The sequence below is a fragment of the Heteronotia binoei genome, chromosome 1 (genome assembly GCF_032191835.1).
Source record: "Heteronotia binoei isolate CCM8104 ecotype False Entrance Well chromosome 1, APGP_CSIRO_Hbin_v1, whole genome shotgun sequence".
Classification (NCBI taxonomy): domain Eukaryota; kingdom Metazoa; phylum Chordata; class Lepidosauria; order Squamata; family Gekkonidae; genus Heteronotia; species Heteronotia binoei.
Window position 1 is genome coordinate 79,967,865 of NC_083223.1, and position 21,472 is coordinate 79,989,336.

A 21,472-nucleotide genomic window follows, 5' to 3' on the forward strand; every position below is an offset into this window, starting at 1 on the left:
ACGGGTTTAGCTATCTGTCACCCTTCAGTGGTTACAGTTTGTTTGAAATGCAAAGCATTTGGTTAGTAGGCCTGACTACAAGGACATAGGATTAGTAGGCAGTTACAATATGGAGTCGGTTAGGCTAATATCACCAAGCTCAGCATACATAACAGATACAAGTTTTGACAACATTCAACACATATACAGCTGAATGTGTGATTTAAACCCCACATTTATCCAGGTTCTAGTCCCTAGTTTTATTTGTAAAGTGAGTGTGCCTTGTTTCTTTCTTACAAACAGATGTATGCAGATGCATGCAAGGTGTGCATATGTTCACTGTAACATATGAATGGAACTCCTGCTTGGCACTCTTCATATTATAGTGTATGTGTGTACATCCTGTGTATATTTGCTTGAATGAAATAGCTAACACATGTTCACTTTGCAAATGATGCCAGGAAGTTCGAAGCCTGGACAAATGTGCAGCTTCAGTCACACATGCATTGAATGTAACATTAGAATTATTGAACACATGTTTAAAAAAAAGGTAGTCCCCTGTGCAAGCACCAGTCATTTTTGACTCTGGGGTGACGTTTTCATGAAGTTTTCACGGCAGACTTTTTACGGGGTGGTTTGCCATTGCCTTCCCCAGTCATCTACACTTTCCCCCCAGCAAGCTGGGTCCTCATTTTACTGACCTCAGAAGGATGGAAGGCTAAATCAACCTGGAGGTGGCTACCTGAACCAGGTTCTGCTGGGATCGAATTCAGGTTGTGAGCAGAGAGCTCCAACTGCAGTACTGCAGCTTTACCACTCTGCGCCATGGGGCTCTTAGAGGAAAACACATGTACCAAAGTGTATATTGTTCATGGATTGTACTTGTGTTCTCTATAACTTATGTACATGGCTTATGTGAAGCAAATGGGCAAATAACCAGAAAAATAGTGCAGCGTGATGAGGAGACTTCACCCTCCCCTTCCTCCTACATCTACTCCAATGAGGTGGTGGAATGGACAGCACAACCTCAGGCTGCAAGTGAAGGACCCTGTTTTGAAATGCTTTTTGTGTTCAAAGTCTGTAGCTGACTTGTGGCAGCCCTGTAGGGTTTCACAGCAAGAGGTGATTAGCCATCTCCTGCCTCTGCACAGCAACCCTAGAGTTCCTCGGGGGCCTCACATATGAGTATTAATCAGGGCTGACCCTGCTTAACTTCTGAAACTGGGGTAGCCTGGGCTACCCAGGTCAAGACTTTGGAACAGCACTCTTTGTTAAAAAGCTTTCTATAGAAAACAACAAAGCAAATAAAGAGAAACAGGTAGAACCTCTCAAAGCCTGTGCTCATTCTCTACTTGGATAGAGGTTTTTAAAATTTGTTTTTAGGTCCCCCTGGGCCATGAGTGGGGGATGGGGCATAGAGTTGCCATATCCATGCTGAGAAATTCCTAGAGATTTGGGGATGGAGCTGGGTGGGTGGGAAGAAAGGGGCCTCAGTGGGGTACAATCCCATCGAGTCCACCATCGCATCCATTTTTCTTCAGCGGAACTGATCTGTATGGTGATGAATTGTAATTGGAGGGGGGGCAATCCCCAAGTCCCACCTGGACGCTGGCATCCGTAGGATCATTCACAGCTTCTACCTGCCCTCTGAAACAGTGGACACCGTTCCACCACCCCATTCTACTACCTCATTCTCTTGCATGAGCGAGCCAGGCCTAAAAGCTCTCAAAAGCCATCTGCTTATTGTTCAATGGAGCAAAGGATAGAGAGGAAGCTTTCTCCCACCCGCTCACCTTTCTGCTCAGAGCTCGGAGGCCAACATCGGCTCATCCCGCCCCGCCTCCCCAGTACTCCGCGCGCGGCAGGTCCAGAACAAGCGAGGGGCGGAGTCAGTGACACTACGGCGGGAGGCTGGAGGAGGGGCCTGCCTGCCGCTTTCATTGCGTTGCGCGCGGCGTCTTATGAATGGAAGGGGCTGGGAGCGCAGCCGGGAGCGCAGAAAGCGGCGGGTGCTGAAGAGGACTGGGGTGCGCTCGACAGGCGGATTGGGGAGACAGCTGGGCAGGTAAATGTGTCGGCGGGGGAGCCTTCCCCCCCCCCCCCCGGGCATTGTTTCCTCGCTTGGCAAAGTCAAGGGAGTTTTTGCTCGTTTTACTGGAGATGAGATGCTCTTGGAGGGGAGGGTGTAGTTGCGTGGGTGTTTTTCTTCTTTGCAGCCTGGTCGGAACCACTTCTCTCCCCCACCCTTGCGAGAAGCGGGTCCTTTCCATGGGTTTCCAGATTATATAGGTTTAAGATTGGAGTGTTATCGTTCCAGTCGCCTTCAGGTTTCTCTGAAACTCCCATTTCAAGAAGGCACCGGTTTGGCAGTGACGACTCGTCTGAAACTGGATTGATCTGATGAGCTCTTGGGTTACATGACCGACTTGGGGCGAGGGGGGCAGCAGTGGAGCGCTTGGTGCAAACAAGTCGTGTCGTAAACAACTCTCAGCGAGGAATGCGGAGGGGGGCAGAGAATTCTCTCCTGAGAATCGTCTTGCCGCTTTTGGGGACAAAAAGGGGACAGGAATAATATTGATAGCCAGTGCTGTACAGCGTAACCGCCGTCATTGCGGATGATAAGCGTAATTGTGGGTCGGGATAATTGGCAGAGGATAATCTTGACTCCCAGAAGCTGGTGCGCAATGTGTTGCCTTTCATGTGTGGGTGGGGGTTTGTGGAGCAGAGCGAAGGGTCGTTTCCACTCCCTTCAGCGTAATTAGTCTTGTACGCCCTATAAGACGTTCTGACTAAGCATGGGAGATGTTAATGACCATGACAAGTGAAGAGCCACTGAAAACAGCAGAGGTGCACAGTCAATAAAAGGGAAACGAGGACTGCTGAGCAGGTAAAAACAAGAGGAAAATGTTCAGAAGTGCTTAGAAGACTCTCTCTTTTTGAAATTATTTTTTTAAAAAAAAAACCTTTAGTAACTGGCTTGTTTTATCGTTATAGCTTCAACCCCCCCCCCTCCAGTCGCATAGATAAATATAGGCAGCTGTCTTAACCTCAGACCATCTAGTTTCATCTTGTGCTGCCAGGGTGATGGTGGTTCTCCACAATCTCAGCCAGGAACAAGGTCTTTCCTAACCCCATAACCTTAGACCCTTGAACTCATGATGCCCAGGGACTGTGCTTCCCTTGGATACTCTTTCTTGGGGGAGGGGGAAGTAGTTGTAAAGGGAGAAGAGCTGTTCCAAAAGAGCTGGAAGGCTCAACATTGGTTGGAGCTAATTCCTGGAATCAAAACCGATCTTCTATAGCACCCTTTGAGTTTTTACTCCCCTTTCCCTTTTGTCTGTGTGCTGGGGATAGGTACTGTACTGCTGGTGTTTTGGGGACGTTGCAGATCATCTGTAGAAAACAATGCCCCCAAAGGAAGATAAGACAAACAGAGGGAATTTTGGTTTGGGAAACATTTTCGAGATGTGCCCATTGTTTTCAATGAAGATTTGACTTCCTGTTGCTTATTTTAGTAAGTGGCTGGATGTGTAAGTAACTCATCACTAGCTTGTGGTCAATGGTTGTTATCACAGCTTTTTTTCTAATAAAGGGCCACATGCACATTTCAGTGCTTTTCAGAACAGCAAGAAGCTACACAAGTGTGGAAGCCCCAGGTGATGGAGGGCCTTCTTTAGCCCCCCCAAAATCAGCCCCCCCCCTCAGATATTTCTCTAGCCATTGCTCAGTTATCTAGCTTTGTTGCTATCAGGACTAGAAACATACCCCTGCCTGGGAAATGTGGTATTAGCCAGGATGATGAAGCGGGAATGAGAGCAAAAATCTTCATTTTAATTTGGGTGGTGGTGGTAACAATGAAAGGATTAATGCAAAGGCTTCATGGGAGAGAGATAAGTTTTGAAGGGAAAGACTGAGGGGGTGCAGTGTTTAATCTGGAGTTCCCCACTGAGTTCAGCAAGATTTATTGCTAAATTAAACTTACAATGCAACTGGAAACAAAGTTCCAACCCTTCTAAGCCCATTGACTTCAGTGGAGTTAGAAGTGTGCAGTTTGTTTAGCATGGCCCTGCCAGGGATAGCAAGAGTCTTGTGTTTGTTCACATGTTCACAGAAGGATCCCTAAAGTGTGTGCCTGTATGAACCATGAGGTTAAATGCTTAATAAATAAGCGTAACAGTTCTGGGTGAAAACACTTTATTTTTTGCCAGATGTAGTCCTGTTCCTAAACTTAGTAAAATGCTTTATATGTACTATAAGGAGCATGTGCCAGTGTTTGTTACAGACAAAGGCAGTTCAGCGTGCTCTAACATAGGCAAGGACAAATCATACATTTACTGTCGTGCTTTCCCCAAGAGTTCAGGTAACGAATCTTTCATCCACGAGTGTGTTATTGCTTTCTGGTATGTTCTTTGGCAGTACATAGCTGAAGGCAAAGAAAAAGGGGGTGGGAAGGAATTGTATTTGTTGAATTGGTTCAACAGACTTCAGAGTAGAAACAAACGGATATACTTCTATTTAATAAAAACTGGGAGAAAATTTATTTAACAAAAACTGGGGGGGAGGCATTTTCAACACATAGGGCTCTGGAGGTGGGTTCATTTGGAAAAATGCTAACAAATACTAGTGAATGAGATGAACTAGCAAATGGCTATACAAGCAGCCACAAAATCAGTTTTTAAAAATCCAGCTGTAATCAATTAAGTAAAGTAGCAGCAAAACCATTTTTAAAAGACCTAAAAAAAAAAAAGCCAGAATACAGATGTCATCTCATAGAGCAAAAGGAAGAGGAAGAAGAGGAAAGGGAGACTAAAAACTACCCACCAAAAGCTTAAGAAATAAGCTATGTTTGGAATTGGACTCTGTTATATATAAGGAATATCCTTCTTTAATGCTTACATTAATTAGATTATTTTATGTACAATCTTCATACTTCACATTCCAGGTGAGTAAAACCTTGTCTTAAAAATAATTTATTCATTGCAAAAGAGAAAATATTCTTGAAAGAAGTTCCTTTCCCTTCTTCCAAAAATGTCCAGTATTGGATTTTTAAAAAAGGTTTAGGAATGAGCCTCCTGTCCTCCCTTATTCTTTCACCTTCTGATCTTTTCTACATTAGGCTTGATATAGTATCACCTCTGGTTTATTTAACAGCTGCCTCGGTTGTTTGGTGGTAAAGAACTAAATAATAAATGATCAGTCAATTCCTTGTAAATATATATTTAGCCCATGGGCTTTTCTGTACTCAACATTTTTTTTCTTCATTGTTGGGTTTGTTTAGTTACATGACATGATTTAGTCATAATGAAATGCATCCTTAGGCAACATTTATTTTCTACAGGTATAAAGTGCCTAGATTTTTTTTCAGGACACTCTTGGCAGTAGTGACCATGTGATTTTGGAATTTACAGTATTAGGGAAGGGAAAAGCTATACGTAGTCAGACTTATAGGTTGTACTTCAGAAAGGCAAACTTTGATAAACTTAGAACTATGTTGGGTAAAATCCCATGGTCAGAAATACTTTGGAGGAAGGGGGTTCAGGAGGGGTGGGAGTTTCTTAAAAGCGAAATACTGAAAGCGCAATCGCAGACGATTCCTGTGAGAAGAAAAAAATGGAAAAAGCCTAAAGAAGCCGAAGTGGCTCCATAAGCAGCTCTCTTAAGACTTGAGAAATAAAAAAGACTCCTTTAGGAATTGGAAGGAGGGCCTTATAACCAAGGATGAATTTAAACAAATCACCAGTGCTTGTAGAGAAAAAGTTAGGAAAGCTAAAGCTCAGTATGAGCTTATCTGGCCAAAGATGCTAAAAACATCAAAAAAGGGTTCTTTTCTTATGTTCAGAGTAAGAAAAAAAGCAAGGACATGGTAGGCCCATTGCGAGGGCAAGGAAGTGAAACTGTAACAGGTAATGAAGAGAGGGCAGAACTGCTAAATTCCTACTTTTCCTCAGTGTTCTCTTCTGAGGGAAACGGTGCTCCACTTGGCAAAAAGAGAACATATAAGGAGGGTATGAAGTTCCAACCTAGGATTAGCATAGGGGTAGTACATAAACACCTAGTTTCTTTAAATGAAACTAACTCCTCAGGGACAGATGAATTGCATCCAAGGGTTCTAAAAGAACTTGTGGATGTAATTTCTGAGCATCTGGCTATTAGTTTTGAGAATTCTTGGAGAACAGGAGAGGTGCGGGAAGACAGAGGCGGCCGAATGTTGTCCCCATCTTCAAGAAGGGGAAAAAAGATGATCCGGGTAACTACCGACCCGTCAGCTTGACGTCTATACCTGGAAAAGTTTTAGAACAAATCATCAAACCGTCGGTCCTGGAACATTTAGAAAGAATAGATGTGATTACTAAGAACCAGCATGGTTTTCTCAAGAACGAGTCACGTCAGACTAACCTGATCTCTTTTTTTGAGAAAGTGACTACCTTGCTGGATCAGGGGAATGCTGTCGACATCGTTTATCTTGATTTCAGTAAGGCTTTTGATAAGGTTTCCCATACTATCCTTGTTGACAAGTTGGTAAAATGTGGTTTGGATCCTGTTACCATTAGGTGGATCTGTAAGTGGTTGACAGATCGCACCCCAAAGAGTGCTTGTGAATGGTTCCTCATCCTCTTGGAGAGGAGTGACAAGTGGAGTGCCTCAAGGATCTGTCCTGGGATCTGTTTTGTTCAGGATCTTTATCAATGATTTGGATAAGGAATAGAGGGAATGCTTATTAAATTTGCAGATGATACTAAATTGAGAGGGGTTGCAAACACAGAAGAAGACAGAAATAGGATACAGGATGACCTTGACAGGCTGCAAAACTGGGCTAAAATCAATAAAATGAATTTTAATGGGGATAAATGTAAAGTTCTACATTTAGGTAGGAAAAATCCAATGCATGGTTATAGGATGGGGGAGACTTGTCTTAGCAGTAGTATGTGCGATAAGGATCTAGGGGTCTTAGTGGATCATATGCTGAACATGAGTCAACAGTGTGATGCAGTGGCTAAAAAGGCAAATGCTGTTTGGGGCTGTATCAACAGAAGTATAGTGTCCAGATCACGTGATGTGATGGTATCGCTTCACTCTGCTCTGGGAAGACCTCACCTGGAATATTGTGTTCAGTTTTGGGCACCACATTTTAAGCTAGAACGAGTCCAGAGGAGGGCAATAAAGATGGTGAGTGGTCTGGAGACCAAGTCCTATGAGGAAAGGTTGAAGGAGCTGGGGATTTTTAGCCTGGAGAGGAGACAGCTGAGAGGTGATATGATCACCATCTTCAAGTACTTGAAGGGCTGTCATATAGAGGATGGTGTGGAATTATTTTCTGTGGCCTTGGAAGGTAGGACCAGAACCAGTGGGTTGAAATTAAATTAAAAGAGTTTCTGACTCAACATCAGGAAGAACTTCCTGACCGTTAGAGTGATTCCTTAGTGGAACAGGCTTCCTCGGGAGGTGGTGGGCTCTCCTTTCTTGGAGGTTTTTAAACAGAGGCTAGATGGCCATCTGACAGCAATGAAGATCCTGTGAATTTAGGGGGGAGGTGTTTGTGAGTTTCCTGCATTGTGCAGTTGGACTAGATGACCCTAGAAGTCCCTTCCAACTCTACGAGTCTATGATGCAGAAGTCCTTTGTTGTTGTGGCTCTTTTTTGTAGAAAAAGCCCAGCAGGAACTCGTTTGCATATTAGGCCACACTCCCTGAAGCCAAGCCAGCCAGAACTGCGTTCCTGTGCATTCCTCCTTTTAAAAAAAGGCCCTGGGTGGCTCCACTCAGCTGCAAAGAATCTGTCTCAAGCACACTAGAAAATAACAACTATGTCATCATTTGCCTCATACATGATAATTTCTCTGTAAAAGTTGTATTTCTGTTGGTAGCTTGTTTGTGTGTGATCATAATTCAAAGTATTGATTGCAGTTTTTAAAGTTCTGAATGTAGAACCAAGATCATTAATTGACTACCTTCTTCCATGTGAGCCTTACCAAGAAAATCATCCACAGAAGCCTTTCTCTGGGAGACCACACCTCCAGAGGTTTCAGAGGTAGTTGCTTGTCAGATATCTGACAAAGGTAGCACTGACTATCAAAAATGTATGCCCCCAAAATCTGTTCTGCCTTCATAGGTGATTCACCTGGAGACAGCCTTTTCTTTGGTGACGCCTTTTACTCCTGTCTTATAGCTGTTCAATCTATTTAGCTTGGGCACCAAGTCAATTCTTTTTTGGGTTGAATTGGGACATTCTAAATTGGGATTTGGGATGATTTTGATTTGTTTGTCTCGGAGTGATGTCTACATGGGTTTCCTCCCCTCTGTTTTCTTGTATGTGTTGTCCTTAATGTAATTTTTACTGCTGTAAATTTTGCTGGTGTTATTTTTATTTGTTGTATTGTTTTGAGTTTTTTAAAAAGCCTCCCCGGAAACCTTTGGTTGAGAATAATTTTTAAATGAGTACTATATAAAGAAGAGGAAAGCCACTCTTTCCCTTTTTATTTTCCATTGGAAGTAGAACATAGAAATTACTTCTGAATTGTCTTTTCACATTTTTATTTTCATTATGAGACCATACAGGTCACAATGGGTTACCAAAGATTTATGATCTCGGAATTTTTAGACAGAATTTTTTTTTAGCAAGATCCTCATATCAAGAGGATTTTGCACAGTGGAACATTGAAGATGTTCTGAGTTATCAGTATAACACATCCCTTTCATATGTCTGCCTAAATGTATTAGATTATCTTGGTTTGTATTGAAACAATGACTAAAGCAGGCTAACACTATAATAACATACAACACAGACCCCATGCTTAGTTTACCACATATGTATTTCAAATTCCAACTGTAAAATTCCATGTCAGTCATTCACGAGAACCTTGACTGCTAGCCTCTTCAACACAACCAAGAAAATTATCTCTCTGAAGCAGTAACCCATAATAGAATATACAGCTACCTTGATAGTGGCATTTACAGTGGATCTCTTTCTGGGGTTTACAACATCAGTTTTGAGGATATTCATATCTGTCCATAGTGTCATACATAGGTCATTTTGTTTCTGGAAATTCAAATAACAGCATTTCTAAAGAAACTGGCAAAAATATATTGTAATGCCAGTTCTGTGCATGAAATATACATACATTTGAAAAAACAATGTAGAACTAGGGTATACATATTTCTGTTACAGTTACCAATTGGTAGGTTGAGGAAAGGCCACCCTCCTTGCTGTTAGAATAACATCTTTTCTGCAGTTTAGGCTTTTCTGCATCAATCTGATTATCCCTTCCTGTTCCTGTTTAACAACATTCTGGTCCGTATTCTCTGTGTAGGAACTGTTGACATGCATCCTTTTGACCATTTCAGCTTCAGCATTTCAGGTGGTTCCTTCATTTCCATATGGTTTGCAGGGGTGTTCTGCAGCTTGCAAAAGCTCCAACAGCAGCAGAAAACATCTAAACCACAAAATGGCCCCTCCATTTAAAGAGCAGACTTCCCAACAGTCTCCATATTCATTGGCATGTTTGAACAACAATGGCATATTCCCTTCTGGAAGGGGGAGGTCAGAGCAAGTTCACAGAGATGACACATGTAACCTCTTCTTTAGACACACACCCCTAAGGCATTTCTCAGGAGTAGGGATGCTAGTGTACCCCCAACTTCCCATCCCTGTGTCCCATATATTCAATATCCTTTCTGTAGTTCCTAAGACAGCTTCCTAGAGGGGTCACATGACATTCTCCTATTGCCACAAAGGTAATTTCCTACATGTGAGGTAGAACTTCCATGGCAAAGGAAGGCTGGACTTCCACTTCAGAAAAGTAGAAGAGCATCTTGTGTTGCTTTTGATGATGGTAGGTGGTCCCTTTATTCTGTGAAGTAGAACAAAGCTCTATAAGCTGGAAGAGAGAATGAATTAAAGTCATTGATGCTGTGTGGTAGAATTTCTTTAAAAAAAAAAAAGCAAGTAAAGAAATGAGCTTGGAAGTAGAATGTGGTGATAAAGTTATCACAGGATAATGGCTAATGTAAGCAGGTTCAGCAGCCATGTTTAAATGTTGTATTATGCTGTTTTGTTCCTTCTGCTAACCATCTGGAAGTGGATCGAATACACACAATCTGAGGATAAATATGGGCCTTTTCCTGGCCCTGGTTGAGGACAGCCAGATGTCTCTCTGACTAGGGACCACCAGTAAGTTATGAACAACCAAGCAAAATGCTCTTTGGGGGCAATATACCAGGAGAGGTGGTCCTGAAGATACATGGGTCCCAGACTGTTAAAGGCCTTAAAGGTTAATACCATAACCTTGAATCTGATCCGGCACTCCACCTGGAGCCAGTGCAGCTCATGCAGCACAGGTTGAATATGTGTCATACATGGAATCTCTGTGAAGTCCTGTGCCATCACATTCTGGACCAATTGGAGTTTCTGGGTCAGTCTCAAGGATAGTCTTATGTAGAGCAAGATACAGTAGTCTAATCTGGAGGTGACCACTGCATGGATTACTATAGCTAGGTAAGGGAGGGATGGGTAGGGGCCAGGTGCCTGATCTGGTGTAACTGGAAAAGCACTGGTCTGGCAATGTTTGTGACCTGGGCAGGCCTCAGATTCAGTGGGAGCTCACAGGAGCACAGCTACTGAACCTTTCTGAGAATTCCTCCTCCTCCTGAGAGTTCCACCTCCTTGTCCATTGAATAGCATGTGCAGCTGCGTAACAGTCCCTGGATGAGCTCCACCACCTATTTTTCTACAAAGTGACCTTTGGACCCGGGCCTCCATTGATAGGCATCCAGACAGGCTCTTGACAGCAGGGCCGGATCTAGGGGGGGCAGAGGGGGGTGCTCGTCCCAGGCGCCGACAGAGGGGGGGCGCCAAATTGGGTATGGAGCCCATTGTATTCTATGGGGCCATAAAATAGAATGGCCCATAAGGGGGCACCATTTTTTGATTTTGCCCCCCCTCAAAAAACATGTGGATCTGGTCCTGCTTGACAGTTGGTGCCAATCTTTAAAGGCACACTATCAAGGGTTGGGAGTTGGCACCCCCACTTGAATCCTCCCTACTCAGCCACAGAACCACCATTTTAACAGGTTAACATCTGATTCAGTCTCAGTTGGCTCTGTTTCAACCATCCCACCACAGACTCCAGCCCCTCAGCCAGGTTTGCTGGGGTGATATCTGGCTACCTGACTATCAACTTTCTTTGCTTGATGATAACTCCAGATGGATAGCATCAAAATAATACAGGAATCTACTAGTGCCTGATGAAATGAACTCCAACTCATGAGTGTATGCTGAAATAAATTTTGTTTGCCTGTCAGGTACTGCTGAGCTCCTGTTTTATTTTCTTTCCCTTTGTCTGATGATACAGTATAAATTTTAAATCACAGAAACACTCTATGTGTGCTTCGTCTCTGTCCTAATAGACTTTGGTTCATCTTCAGCGTTGTTATGCACTTAACACCATTGTAACCCAATAAAGTATCTAATATATCCTGTGTTTCATTTAAAGGTGCAGACTAGGCGCTTTCCCATCATATCCTGAAACATCTTTCTTTCCTATGTTTAAAGGTACAGAAGCTAAACAATCATTTAAACGTGATATAGAAATTGATATATAAACGTTTTGTGAAATTGGAGGGGGCCCCCCGAACCCTACTCTGAGACAGGAATCTTGGGCGGGATTACTTGCCTGAGTCAAGTGAGAGGAATTTGAAAAGCTAAACATTTGGGAACATCTGTCATCACTGATGGTATATTAACTGGGGGGGGGTCTGTTCTAAAAGGTATTTGTCATTCTTTAAGGGAAAGCTTCTCTGTCACAACTTTAAAAGTGTGTGGATTATTTTTGGAGGAAAAAAAATCAAGGGGAGGCAAACTATTGCTATAAGGGAGGGTGTGCACCTGCTAGCCTCCCCTGACTATGTCTGTAAGGCAGATGAGAGGTATGTGCGTGTAGGGTATTCTCTTGGTAAATCTGGAGCTAACCATGTGCTGTAATAGGATAAACATGTGAAAGTACTGAACATGTAATTTTAAAAATCCCATTGCTAAGCCTTTATTACAATATGGAACTTGACCTATTGGCCATTCTGCTGATCCACATCCTAGAACTTCACCAATTAGATGTGTTCAGATGACAGAGAACAACAAGGTTAACCATGTGAACAATGTTTCTAACATCTGGAAGAATTTCCTTCATCATAAATGCTTCTGCAGAGCCTTGAATTTTGGCTTATGTGACAGTTTGTCTCTGTAGAAGTCACTGGGTGTGATTTCCTTTATTTGAAGTTTAAAGAATAACGGAAGATGTATAATAGCTCCCCAGTCAACAGCCTGCACTTGAAGCCTGTTGTTTGCATCACTTCACCTACTAGTGTTATTAACAAACATTACTTTTCCAGTCAACTGACTGAACACTGCCTGGAGTGTTATTTCTCATCAGTGCACATTGCTCTGATGAGAAAGGGAGAGGTTGCTGCTGGTGAAGTCACGATGAGTCTACTTCAAACAGCAGAACTGTGGCTTTACCTTTGGCCATTTCTTTGCTGCACCACTTGCCTATAGTTTGGGGCTACCATCTACCATCTTCTTTTTAAAAAGAATGACACCCCCCCCCCCCAAAAAAAGAATGTACCTGCAAATGGATGAACAAAAGTTATCCCAATAGATGATGTGGATTTCCAAGTGGATTTTTACATATTTCCTTGTGGTCACATCACAAGCACAATTGCTGCAACACCCTCTTAAGTGGATCTTTTTTATTATGTGCTAAATTGTCACCATCTGGGAAGCAGAGATGGGTATCCTTTCCAGAAGAATCTTTTTATAGCAGTCATTCACTGCATTCATTCCCTCTGCATTTCTCCTGTGTGGGTGTGAGTCCTTTGAGAGAAAAATGTTGATAAACATGGGAATAAGCAAGATGGCAAGCATTGTCTTATGTGGAAGAATTTTTAAAAATTAATAATGCAGATGGAATGTCTTCAGCTACAGTTTTGAGAAGCAAGTAAAACTTTTATTAGAGGAATTTTACTAGCAGCTGCCACTGGAAAATAAAATAAAAATCAGAACAAACCAAGATAATAGTAGATAGGCATGGTAATGCCATTGGCACATCATGAATCTTTTTCTTTTTCAACACTTTTTAAAGTTGTGCACTTCCCGAGATTGTCCTTTTCCCAAAATACTTGCTACGTGCTCTGGTTGTGTAATAATAATACCCACCACAGTCTTTGATAAAGTAGGTGGCTTTCCATCCATAGTAAAGCATGATGGGTACACAGCTGGTCCTGTGACAGCTTCAGTTTGTGCTATGAGTTGCCAGGGGCATTGGACTCTTGAATAGGCTGAAGTCACTGCCAAGTATATTATTCTGCTAAATCAGCCCTTGTTGGATTATCCCTTGTGTTGAGAATTACATCTGCACATCTGGAGTTTGTGAGATTTTGACAGCAGTGTTGTATCTTCTTTTCTATGTGCCAGTTTATAGAGGATCACAGGTAAAACTGCTTGAAGCTAGACCAAGGATTCCCATCTTTTCTGAACCTTTGGCATTTTGAAAAGTGGTAGTGAGTACCTCTTCAAAATGTCTGCTGCAAGAGGTAGAGCAAAATGCAATACTTCCCTCCTTGCTTTTTAGAAGAATCACAGAAGGGGATAACAGAAAAGAAATACAAGATCCAAAGGAACTTCAAAATGGGACATACAAAACCACAGTAATTTGCAAGCCCAACCAGCATGAGAATACAAGGTTTCAAGCAAAACTTAACTAAGAAAAGTGGAGCAAGGTATTCCCCTACCTGACTCCATTTTTAATTTCTTTCTCATTCACTGCTAGGGCCAGAAATTCTGCAACCTGCTCTGTAATTGAGGGACATTTGTCAGCCAACAAAAACTATATCCTTTTGTTTGCAAAAGAATCACTGAAGGGAAGTAAAAAGAATTGGAGAAAAGCTTGAAAGGTGTAGAGGGAGAAGTGGGAATGAAAAAAGGAAGGGAAACTGGGGGAGGAAGATAGAGAAGGGGGTATAAAAAGAAGGAAAGTCAGAATGCAGCCACAAGCCCGTATGCTCTCATGATCCTCCAGTGGCTGTAGGTGCTATTGTCTTTCATTTGAATGAGGTCACCCAGTAATAAGCCCTGCCTTACAATAGTCCCACCCACTTTCTGAAAAAATCAGTGGGCATCAGCAGAAGTCCTGGTGGGCACCATAGTACCCACAGGTGCCATACTGGGAAACCCTGGGCTAAACTCTTATCTTGGAAGTGACGAAAGAAACTTGGGGCACTCTGAACAAGGCTGCAGATCCCCCACCTGACATCAGTTTCCTCTTGAGCAAGACAGACATTCTGCATCTCAAGGTGCTTTTCCTCTAGCCAACTCACAGCTTGTGTGTAATATTTGTTCTTCTCTCCTCTCAACTCTGTGCTCATTAAGACTGACAAAGTCCATGTGGGGGACAGGGTGCTGTCTCAAGGACTTTTAGCCAGGTAGTGCCCTGGGGTTCCATGCTGAAAACTCAGCCACTTGGGCCTGGATTTGACTGGGCCCACCTGTGTAAGGATAAGGAGCTCCAGCCTTCCCATGCCAGGGTACACCATCTGGCTTTCAGAGAGCGATACACCAGATTTATTGGCCAGGACAGTTCTCTGCCCAAGGGACTGAGGCAAGCCCAAATGTGTCTGTCCAAATATGACAGGCATGCCAAGATCATCACAGGTAGAAGTCACATGTGTTTGAGTACTTGGCCCAGAAAAATGCCCACCCTTACATTATGCCTACCCATAGTAGGCTTTTTGCAAACCTACTTTGTGTTATCAGACAAAGTGGAGGTCAAATGCACAAATGCTTAATTCTCAAATAGTATTGTTAAGTTTCCATGACTCTTATTTTTTGCTGCAGTGGACTATCATTGCTACTGGAATTCAGCTCCCTTCTCAGTAAGCAGACAGCTATTTCATAACAATACAACACATTCCATAATGCATAACTATTTCAGGCTCTAATTGGTGGTGCTGGAGGAGATAATTTAATTATGCAAAATAGTGGCTGGTATGGGGGGGATTCTAAAAGTCTGTTACGCCTGAAAGCTCTGTCAATTAAAAACCTGTGTGACTAAGAGAGTTATTACCAAGCGTGCGTGTCTTATATATGCATTCTGACAATCAGAAGCCCTGTTCACATGTTGCAGTGAATGCAAGTACACCCTGTGTAGACTGTAAGAGCCAAAGTGCATTCACTTTACAATGGAAACAGGAGACCAGGCCCTGGATAAATGTGCTATTTCAGTCCTATGTTTAGTGGTACAGTGTAACATCCAATTACTGCTGCTGCTGCCTCCCGAAATGGGAAGGGTGGCCGAGAGGAGCATCTCCACTGCAACCCTCTTTGAGGTGGGTCCTTTGGCATCCGGGGGCGGGGGGTTCCAGTTTGGACCCAGACACCAGAATTGGTGGCAGAGGTATTACCCTGTGTGCTCCTCTTTGTGGTATCCTTAGACATGTGTTGACTCTCTAACTTGGTTTCAGGACACTTATCCAGAACCATGACCAATTTGGGGGAAATAAGTTCAGTGTCAGGGTGAAAACTTCTTGCTTCCACAGCTTAACTAGCTTGGCAAGTTGACATACTTGTTAATCCGGAGGAACAGAACATGTGACTTAGGGATGTTTACCTGGATAGTGGCAGGGAAGCTCAAAGTGTTTCTAAAAGACTAGCAGTAACCTCAAAACAACCAGATCTTTTCAAAAACAAGGTTCAGAGTTCATTTAAGGAAATACAGGGATACAGGAGTTGAAAGGTACTTAAACATAAGAACAGTGCAACAGCTGTGTTCAGAAAGTTGTGTGTGACAATTTGCATGAGAGGAGAGAATGTGAAAGAGTGCCAGGCCTCTGGCTGAGTGAGAATTCTGCACCATGGACTGGTCCCAAGGAGATGTGGGAGAGAAAGGGATTAAAAGAAGGGTTCTAAGAAAAAAAGGCATAAACAGAAGTTTACCTCTCCTCCTAGGGAATAATAAGAAGGCAAGAGAGCAGAGGGAAAATCCTTTAATGCACGGAAATGTCCTGGAGTTCCAAAGAAAGAAAGGGGGAACTGGCAGCCTCCAGGCTAGTGGAGAAATGAGACTGCACACATCTGTTCCTGGTTCCAAAAGAGAAGGAATTGGCACTCTGAGCCAGAAGAGAGGATGAGACTGCAAAGTTTGCCTGGCAGAGCAGCAATAGTTATAGGAACCAGCACAAAAGAATATCAAATAAATAATTGTAAAATCTAGGAAACTGGAGTAAATCCAGGATGATTCTCTATGGATTTCCTAGCTCTGATTGAAGAAGAAAACGACATTGGATTTATATTTTGCCCTCCACTCAGAGTCTCAGAGCGGCTCACAATCTCCTTTATCTTCCTCCCCCACAACAAACACCGTGCGAGGTGGGTGGGGCTGAGGACTCTCACAGCAGCTGCCCTTTCAAGGACAAGCTCTGCCAGAGCTATGGCTGACCCAAGGCCATTCCAGCAGGTGCAAGTGGAGGAGAGGGGAATCAAACCCGGTTCTCCCAGATAAGGAGTCCATGCACTTAACCACTACACCAAGCTGGTTGGGTGGGGGCTTTGCAGAAGAGCAACAAAGAGCAACCAGGCAGGGACATATCCTGGGTGGACAAACAGATTTGCACTGTGGAGGCTTTGCCCATGCCTGAGGCAGGCTGATAGAAGACAGTGCTTGTAATCCAGGATGGTGGTCGTGTACCTTGATTATATGATTATTTATTCAAAAGACCTCCCATCACATGTAAAATTAGTGAGGGAAGTATTGGCCACCCTCTATGAGAATCAACTGTATGCGAAACTATCTAAGTGTGAGTTCCATAAGAGGGAACTGGATTACCTGGGCTACCGAGTGTCGGGGAAGGGATTGGCGATGGACCCAGCTAAAGTACAAGCTGTGTTAGATTGGGAACCCTCAAGGACATGTAGACAGCTACTATCCTTCATCGGATTTGCAAATTTTATCATAACTTTTATCATAATTTTATACAGGGGTTCGCCCTCACCAAGCTCCCCCTGACTGACCTCCTTAAGACTGAAGTTTCAAGACTCTTCAGTCCCACAGAGAAAATGTTATAGTAATTTTATGTTGAGCACAATTTACCATGTTGAGGTCCAACTTTTTGAGGAAGGGTTGCAGCTGACAACTATAACTATAGTTATAGGTGCTGTGTACAACAGATGAAACTTGTGCATCCAAGTGTAAATCCAGATGTGATGGCACCCACAAGCTGCAAACCCACTTCCTCAGGAAGAATTCAGACTCATCCCAACTAGGCTGTTTCCCACTTCTATTGTTTCAGTTCCTACCGAAAGTACTTTAGCCTTATCTGGACTGGCTCATAATATTAACAGCTTCACCTGAGAGGAAAAGAAGAGACAAGAGTCCATGTTATCAACAATTTGTTGGCATATAAATTCAGACTCTGGATGACATATGACTTCTCCCCATAGTTTCATGTTGATTTTGAATAGCATGAGAGAAGGACAGGTTTCTTACCTGTAACTGATGATCTTCGAGTGGTCATCTGTGCAGTCACACATATGGGTTTATCCGCCAGGATCGGGCCCAACCTCGGAGAATTCAAAGCAATCCTTAAGCATTAATTTTGGCGCGCCTTTCCCCTCGTTCCGGGGAGGAGGCATCATCTGCGCATGCCTAGACGAGGGGGAGGCGCCCAACCCACTCAGTTTCTTCCTGCCGCCGTAAAGGTGTAGTAAGTGAATTGATATTGAGCATCCAGCAGCGGGGAAGGAAGGGTGGGTATGTGTGACTGCACAGATGACCACTCGAAGATCATCAGTTACAGGTAAGAAACCTGTCCATCTTCTTCGTGGTCTCTGTGCAGTCCCACATATGGGTGACTGGCAAGCTATTTGTCAGGAGGCGGGTGCTGGATCTGTAAGTGAAAAGCACTGTTAGTTATTCAAGAGAATAAATTTGTACTCACAATGTGGACAGTAGAAGGCGTCAGTCGAAGATTGATCGCAGCACAGCCTGTCCGAAGGACGTGTCATGCCGGGCACGAACGTCTAGAGTGTAGTGCGAGGCGAATGTGGATGGGGACGACCAAACCGCAGCAGCGCAGATGTCCTCCATTGGAATGCCCTTGCAGAAAGCTGTTGACGTTGCGACGGCTCTAGTAGAATGAGCTCGCAAGTGCTCAGGTATGGGCTGTTTCGCTAGTTCGTAACATAGCGCAATAGCGGCCACAATCCACTTTGAGAACCTCTGTGTTGAGATTTTTGCACCCTGATTGCATATGTTATAAAGAGTCTAGTGTCCTTTCGGAATTGTCGAGTTCTTTCAATGTAGAAGGCCAGAGCTCTGCGTACGTCTAAGTTATGCAGGGTCCGTTGTCCCGCATCTGTGGGGTGTTGGAAAAATGCAGGTAGGATGGAGGGTTTTCCTAGGTGAAATGCTGAGACCACCTTAGGTAGGAACGCGGGGTCAGGGCGTAGTACTACCTTATTGTGGTGGAAAACTGTGTATGGAGGATCTGCTCTGAAGGCGCAGATGTCGCTGGCCCTTCTGCCCGTAGTAAGAGCTACTAGTAGGGCTGTTTTCCAGGTTAGGAGATGCAGAGGAATGGAAGCCATGGGCTCGAAGGGTGGCTTCATTAATTGACTCAGCATGAGTGATAAACTCCAAGCAGGGTGGATCTTACGGATTGGAGGGTGGAGGTGAAGGATCCCCTTCAGGAAGCCCTTAGTGGTGTAGTGAGAGAATACAGTGGAGCCCTCGATATGGGGGTGGAATGCGGAGATGGCCGCTAGATGGACCTTCAGAGAGGAGTACGAGAGTCCAGCATTAGAAAGGGCTAGAGTGTAAGTCAGAATTTGGGTGATTGTGGCTGAATCAGGTTTAAATCTATGTTGAATTACGTATTCTGAAAAGCGTTTCCATTTGAAGGAATATGATTTTCTAGTAGCAGGTTTTCTAGAGTTGAGCAGGATATGTCGGACCTCCGGTGGGAAGGTCAGGAACTGATTCTCCATGCTGTAAGGCGAAGGAGCATCGGGTTGTGGTGTAGGACTTTGCCTCCCTGCTGGGGGAGTAGGTCCTGGACTTGAGGGAGTCGGAGAAATGTGCTGTTCGATAGGAGAAGAAGAGTGGTGAACCAGGGTTGGCGAGGCCACCAGGGTGTTACTAGGATGCAATTGGTGTTGTCTGTCATTATTTTCTGTAATACTCTTGTGATGAGTGGTATTGGTGGGAATAGGTAGTGTAGTGGTCCATTCCATGCTTGAAGGAAAGCATCCCCTGCCGGCAGAGGAGACGAGGGGCCGCGCATGTAGAAGCGGGGGCATTGTGCATTGTCTGGGGATGCAAATGCATCTATTTCCGGAGAACCAAACTTCTGGAACAGAGGCTGAAGATAACGACTGTTGATGGTCCATTCGTGGTCGTTGATTGTCGACTCAGAGCGTCCGCCTGAACATTCTGGACTCCCGGTAGATGCACTGCTGATAGGAAGATGCCATGGGAGATGCTCCAGTGCCAGAGGGCTAGAGCTTGTTTGCACAACCTGGTGGAGGCCATGCCTCCCTGTCGATTTATGTAGAAGACAGTGGCTACATTGTCTGAGGTGATCCGACCATGCCGGTTGTGAAGGGACGGGAGGAAAGATCTCAGAGCTCTGTGAACTGCTAGTAGTTCCAGGCAATTGATGTGGAGAGACTTTTCGTAGTCTGTCCACTGACCTTGTACTGTGAGTTTTCCCAAGTGGGTTCCCCATCCCAACTTGGAGGCGTCGGCGGTGACAATCACAGAGGGAGGAGTCTGAGTAAATGACATTCCTTCCAGGAGGTGATGGTCTACCGTCCACCATTTCAACGAAGGGATGATATGGGTCGGAACGGTTAGTACGGTCAGTTGGTGCTGCCGTTGAGGATGAAATGTCCGTACAAACCACAGCTGAAGAGGACGCATGTGGAGTTTGGCAAAATGAAGGACGGAGGTGGTGGCCGCCATGAGGCCTAGCATCCTCTGAAAGGTGAGAGCTGTTTGGGAGCGATGCATAATTATCTCTTTGGCCAGAGACTTGATATGTTGCACTCTGTCTGCTGGCAAATAGGCTTTGCGTGCGACGGTCGATAGGTGCGCCCCTATAAATTGTATGGACTGAGTAGGGGTCAGATTGGATTTTGTGGTGTTGACCTGAAGGCCTAGGATAGTCAAGAGGGAGAGGGTAGCCGAGACATTGGTCTGGAGCTGTTCTTTGGATTGGGCGACAACTAGCGAGTCGTCTATGTACAGGTAGATGGAAATTCGTTGTTGTCTCAGAATTGCTACTACCACAGCCATGCACTTTGTGAATACTCTTGGTGCTGTTGAAAGGCCAAAGGGAAGAGCGCGGAATTGATAGTGTTGGTCTCCTATAGCGAATCTGAGGAACCTTCTGTGATGGTGGTTGATGGTGAGGTGAAAGTAGGCATCCTGCAGATCTATTGATGCCATCCAAGCCTGCTCTGGAATCAGTGGTAAGATGGACTGAAGAGTGACCATGCGGAATTTTTTGTGGCAGATGTGGAGATTGAGTTTCCTGAGATCCAGTATAGGGCGCAACGCACCGTCTCTCTTTGGCACCAAGAAGTAGCGGGAATAGAAGCCTGTGTGATGATATTGTGGTGGAACTGGTTCTATAGCTCCCTTGTCCAGCAAGGTTACCACTTCTAGGAGCAGAGGAGGGGAAGGAGGGGTAGCTATGAACCTGTGGTGTCTTGGAGTCGAATTGAACTCTATGGTGTACCTGTTTTGTATGATTGTCAGGACCCAAGAGTCCGAAGTTATGGACTCCCAGTTGTGGTAGAACGGCTGCAGTCTGATGTCTGGGCGATGTTGGGGCTGTCGGAGAGGAGTGAGGGAGTCAAAGAGACTGTTTAATGGTCGGTGTTGCCTTCTTTGAAGCTTGAGAGCATGCCCTCTGCTGAAAAGGTTGTTTTGTCTGGAGAGGCTTGCGCCTCCAAGGTTCGGCCTGGCGTGGTGATCTGGAGCGCTTATAGTAATTTGGCTTCCAGGTTTTTTGTTGCATAGCCAGGGATTGTGGTTGGGTGACTCCCAGCCTCTTAGCCCTTTTTCTGCTGTCATCTACGTTGGTCAGGATATCATCCGTTGTGGCATTGAATAGGCCCTGCCCATCAAAGGGTAAGTCCTCAATTTTAAACTTAATGTCCGGCTGTAAAGATGAGGACCTGAGCCATGCGTGCCTGCGTAAGGCAATTGCAGATGCTAGGGTTCTAGAGGAGCACTGAGCTGATTTGTTGTTTGCTAACCCTCGCAAGTTCCTGCAGGGCATGAGAGGCTTGTTTTTGTGCTGTCTCGGGTAGAGATGTAACTAGAGTATTAAGTTGAGTCGTCAGATTGAACGCGTATGCTGAGAAGTATGCCATATAGTTATGAATTTTAGTGGTGGCAGTGGTGAGGGAGTAGATTTTTCTCCCGATAGTGTCAAGCTTCTTGCCC

At 44.4% G+C, this 21,472-nt stretch overlaps 1 protein-coding gene across 1 annotated transcript in view; it reads left to right on the plus strand.

Moving 5' to 3' along the window:
- Positions 1–1,927: 1,927 nt before the first annotated feature.
- MRAP2 (melanocortin 2 receptor accessory protein 2) overlaps positions 1,928–21,472 on the plus strand; it is a 61,775-nt gene continuing 42,230 nt past the window's right edge. The window contains exon 1 of the mRNA XM_060258427.1: positions 1,928–2,044. Coding sequence (XP_060114410.1) covers positions 1,941–2,044 — 104 coding nt within the window. The 5' untranslated portion in view covers positions 1,928–1,940. The remainder of the gene's footprint in view (positions 2,045–21,472) is intronic.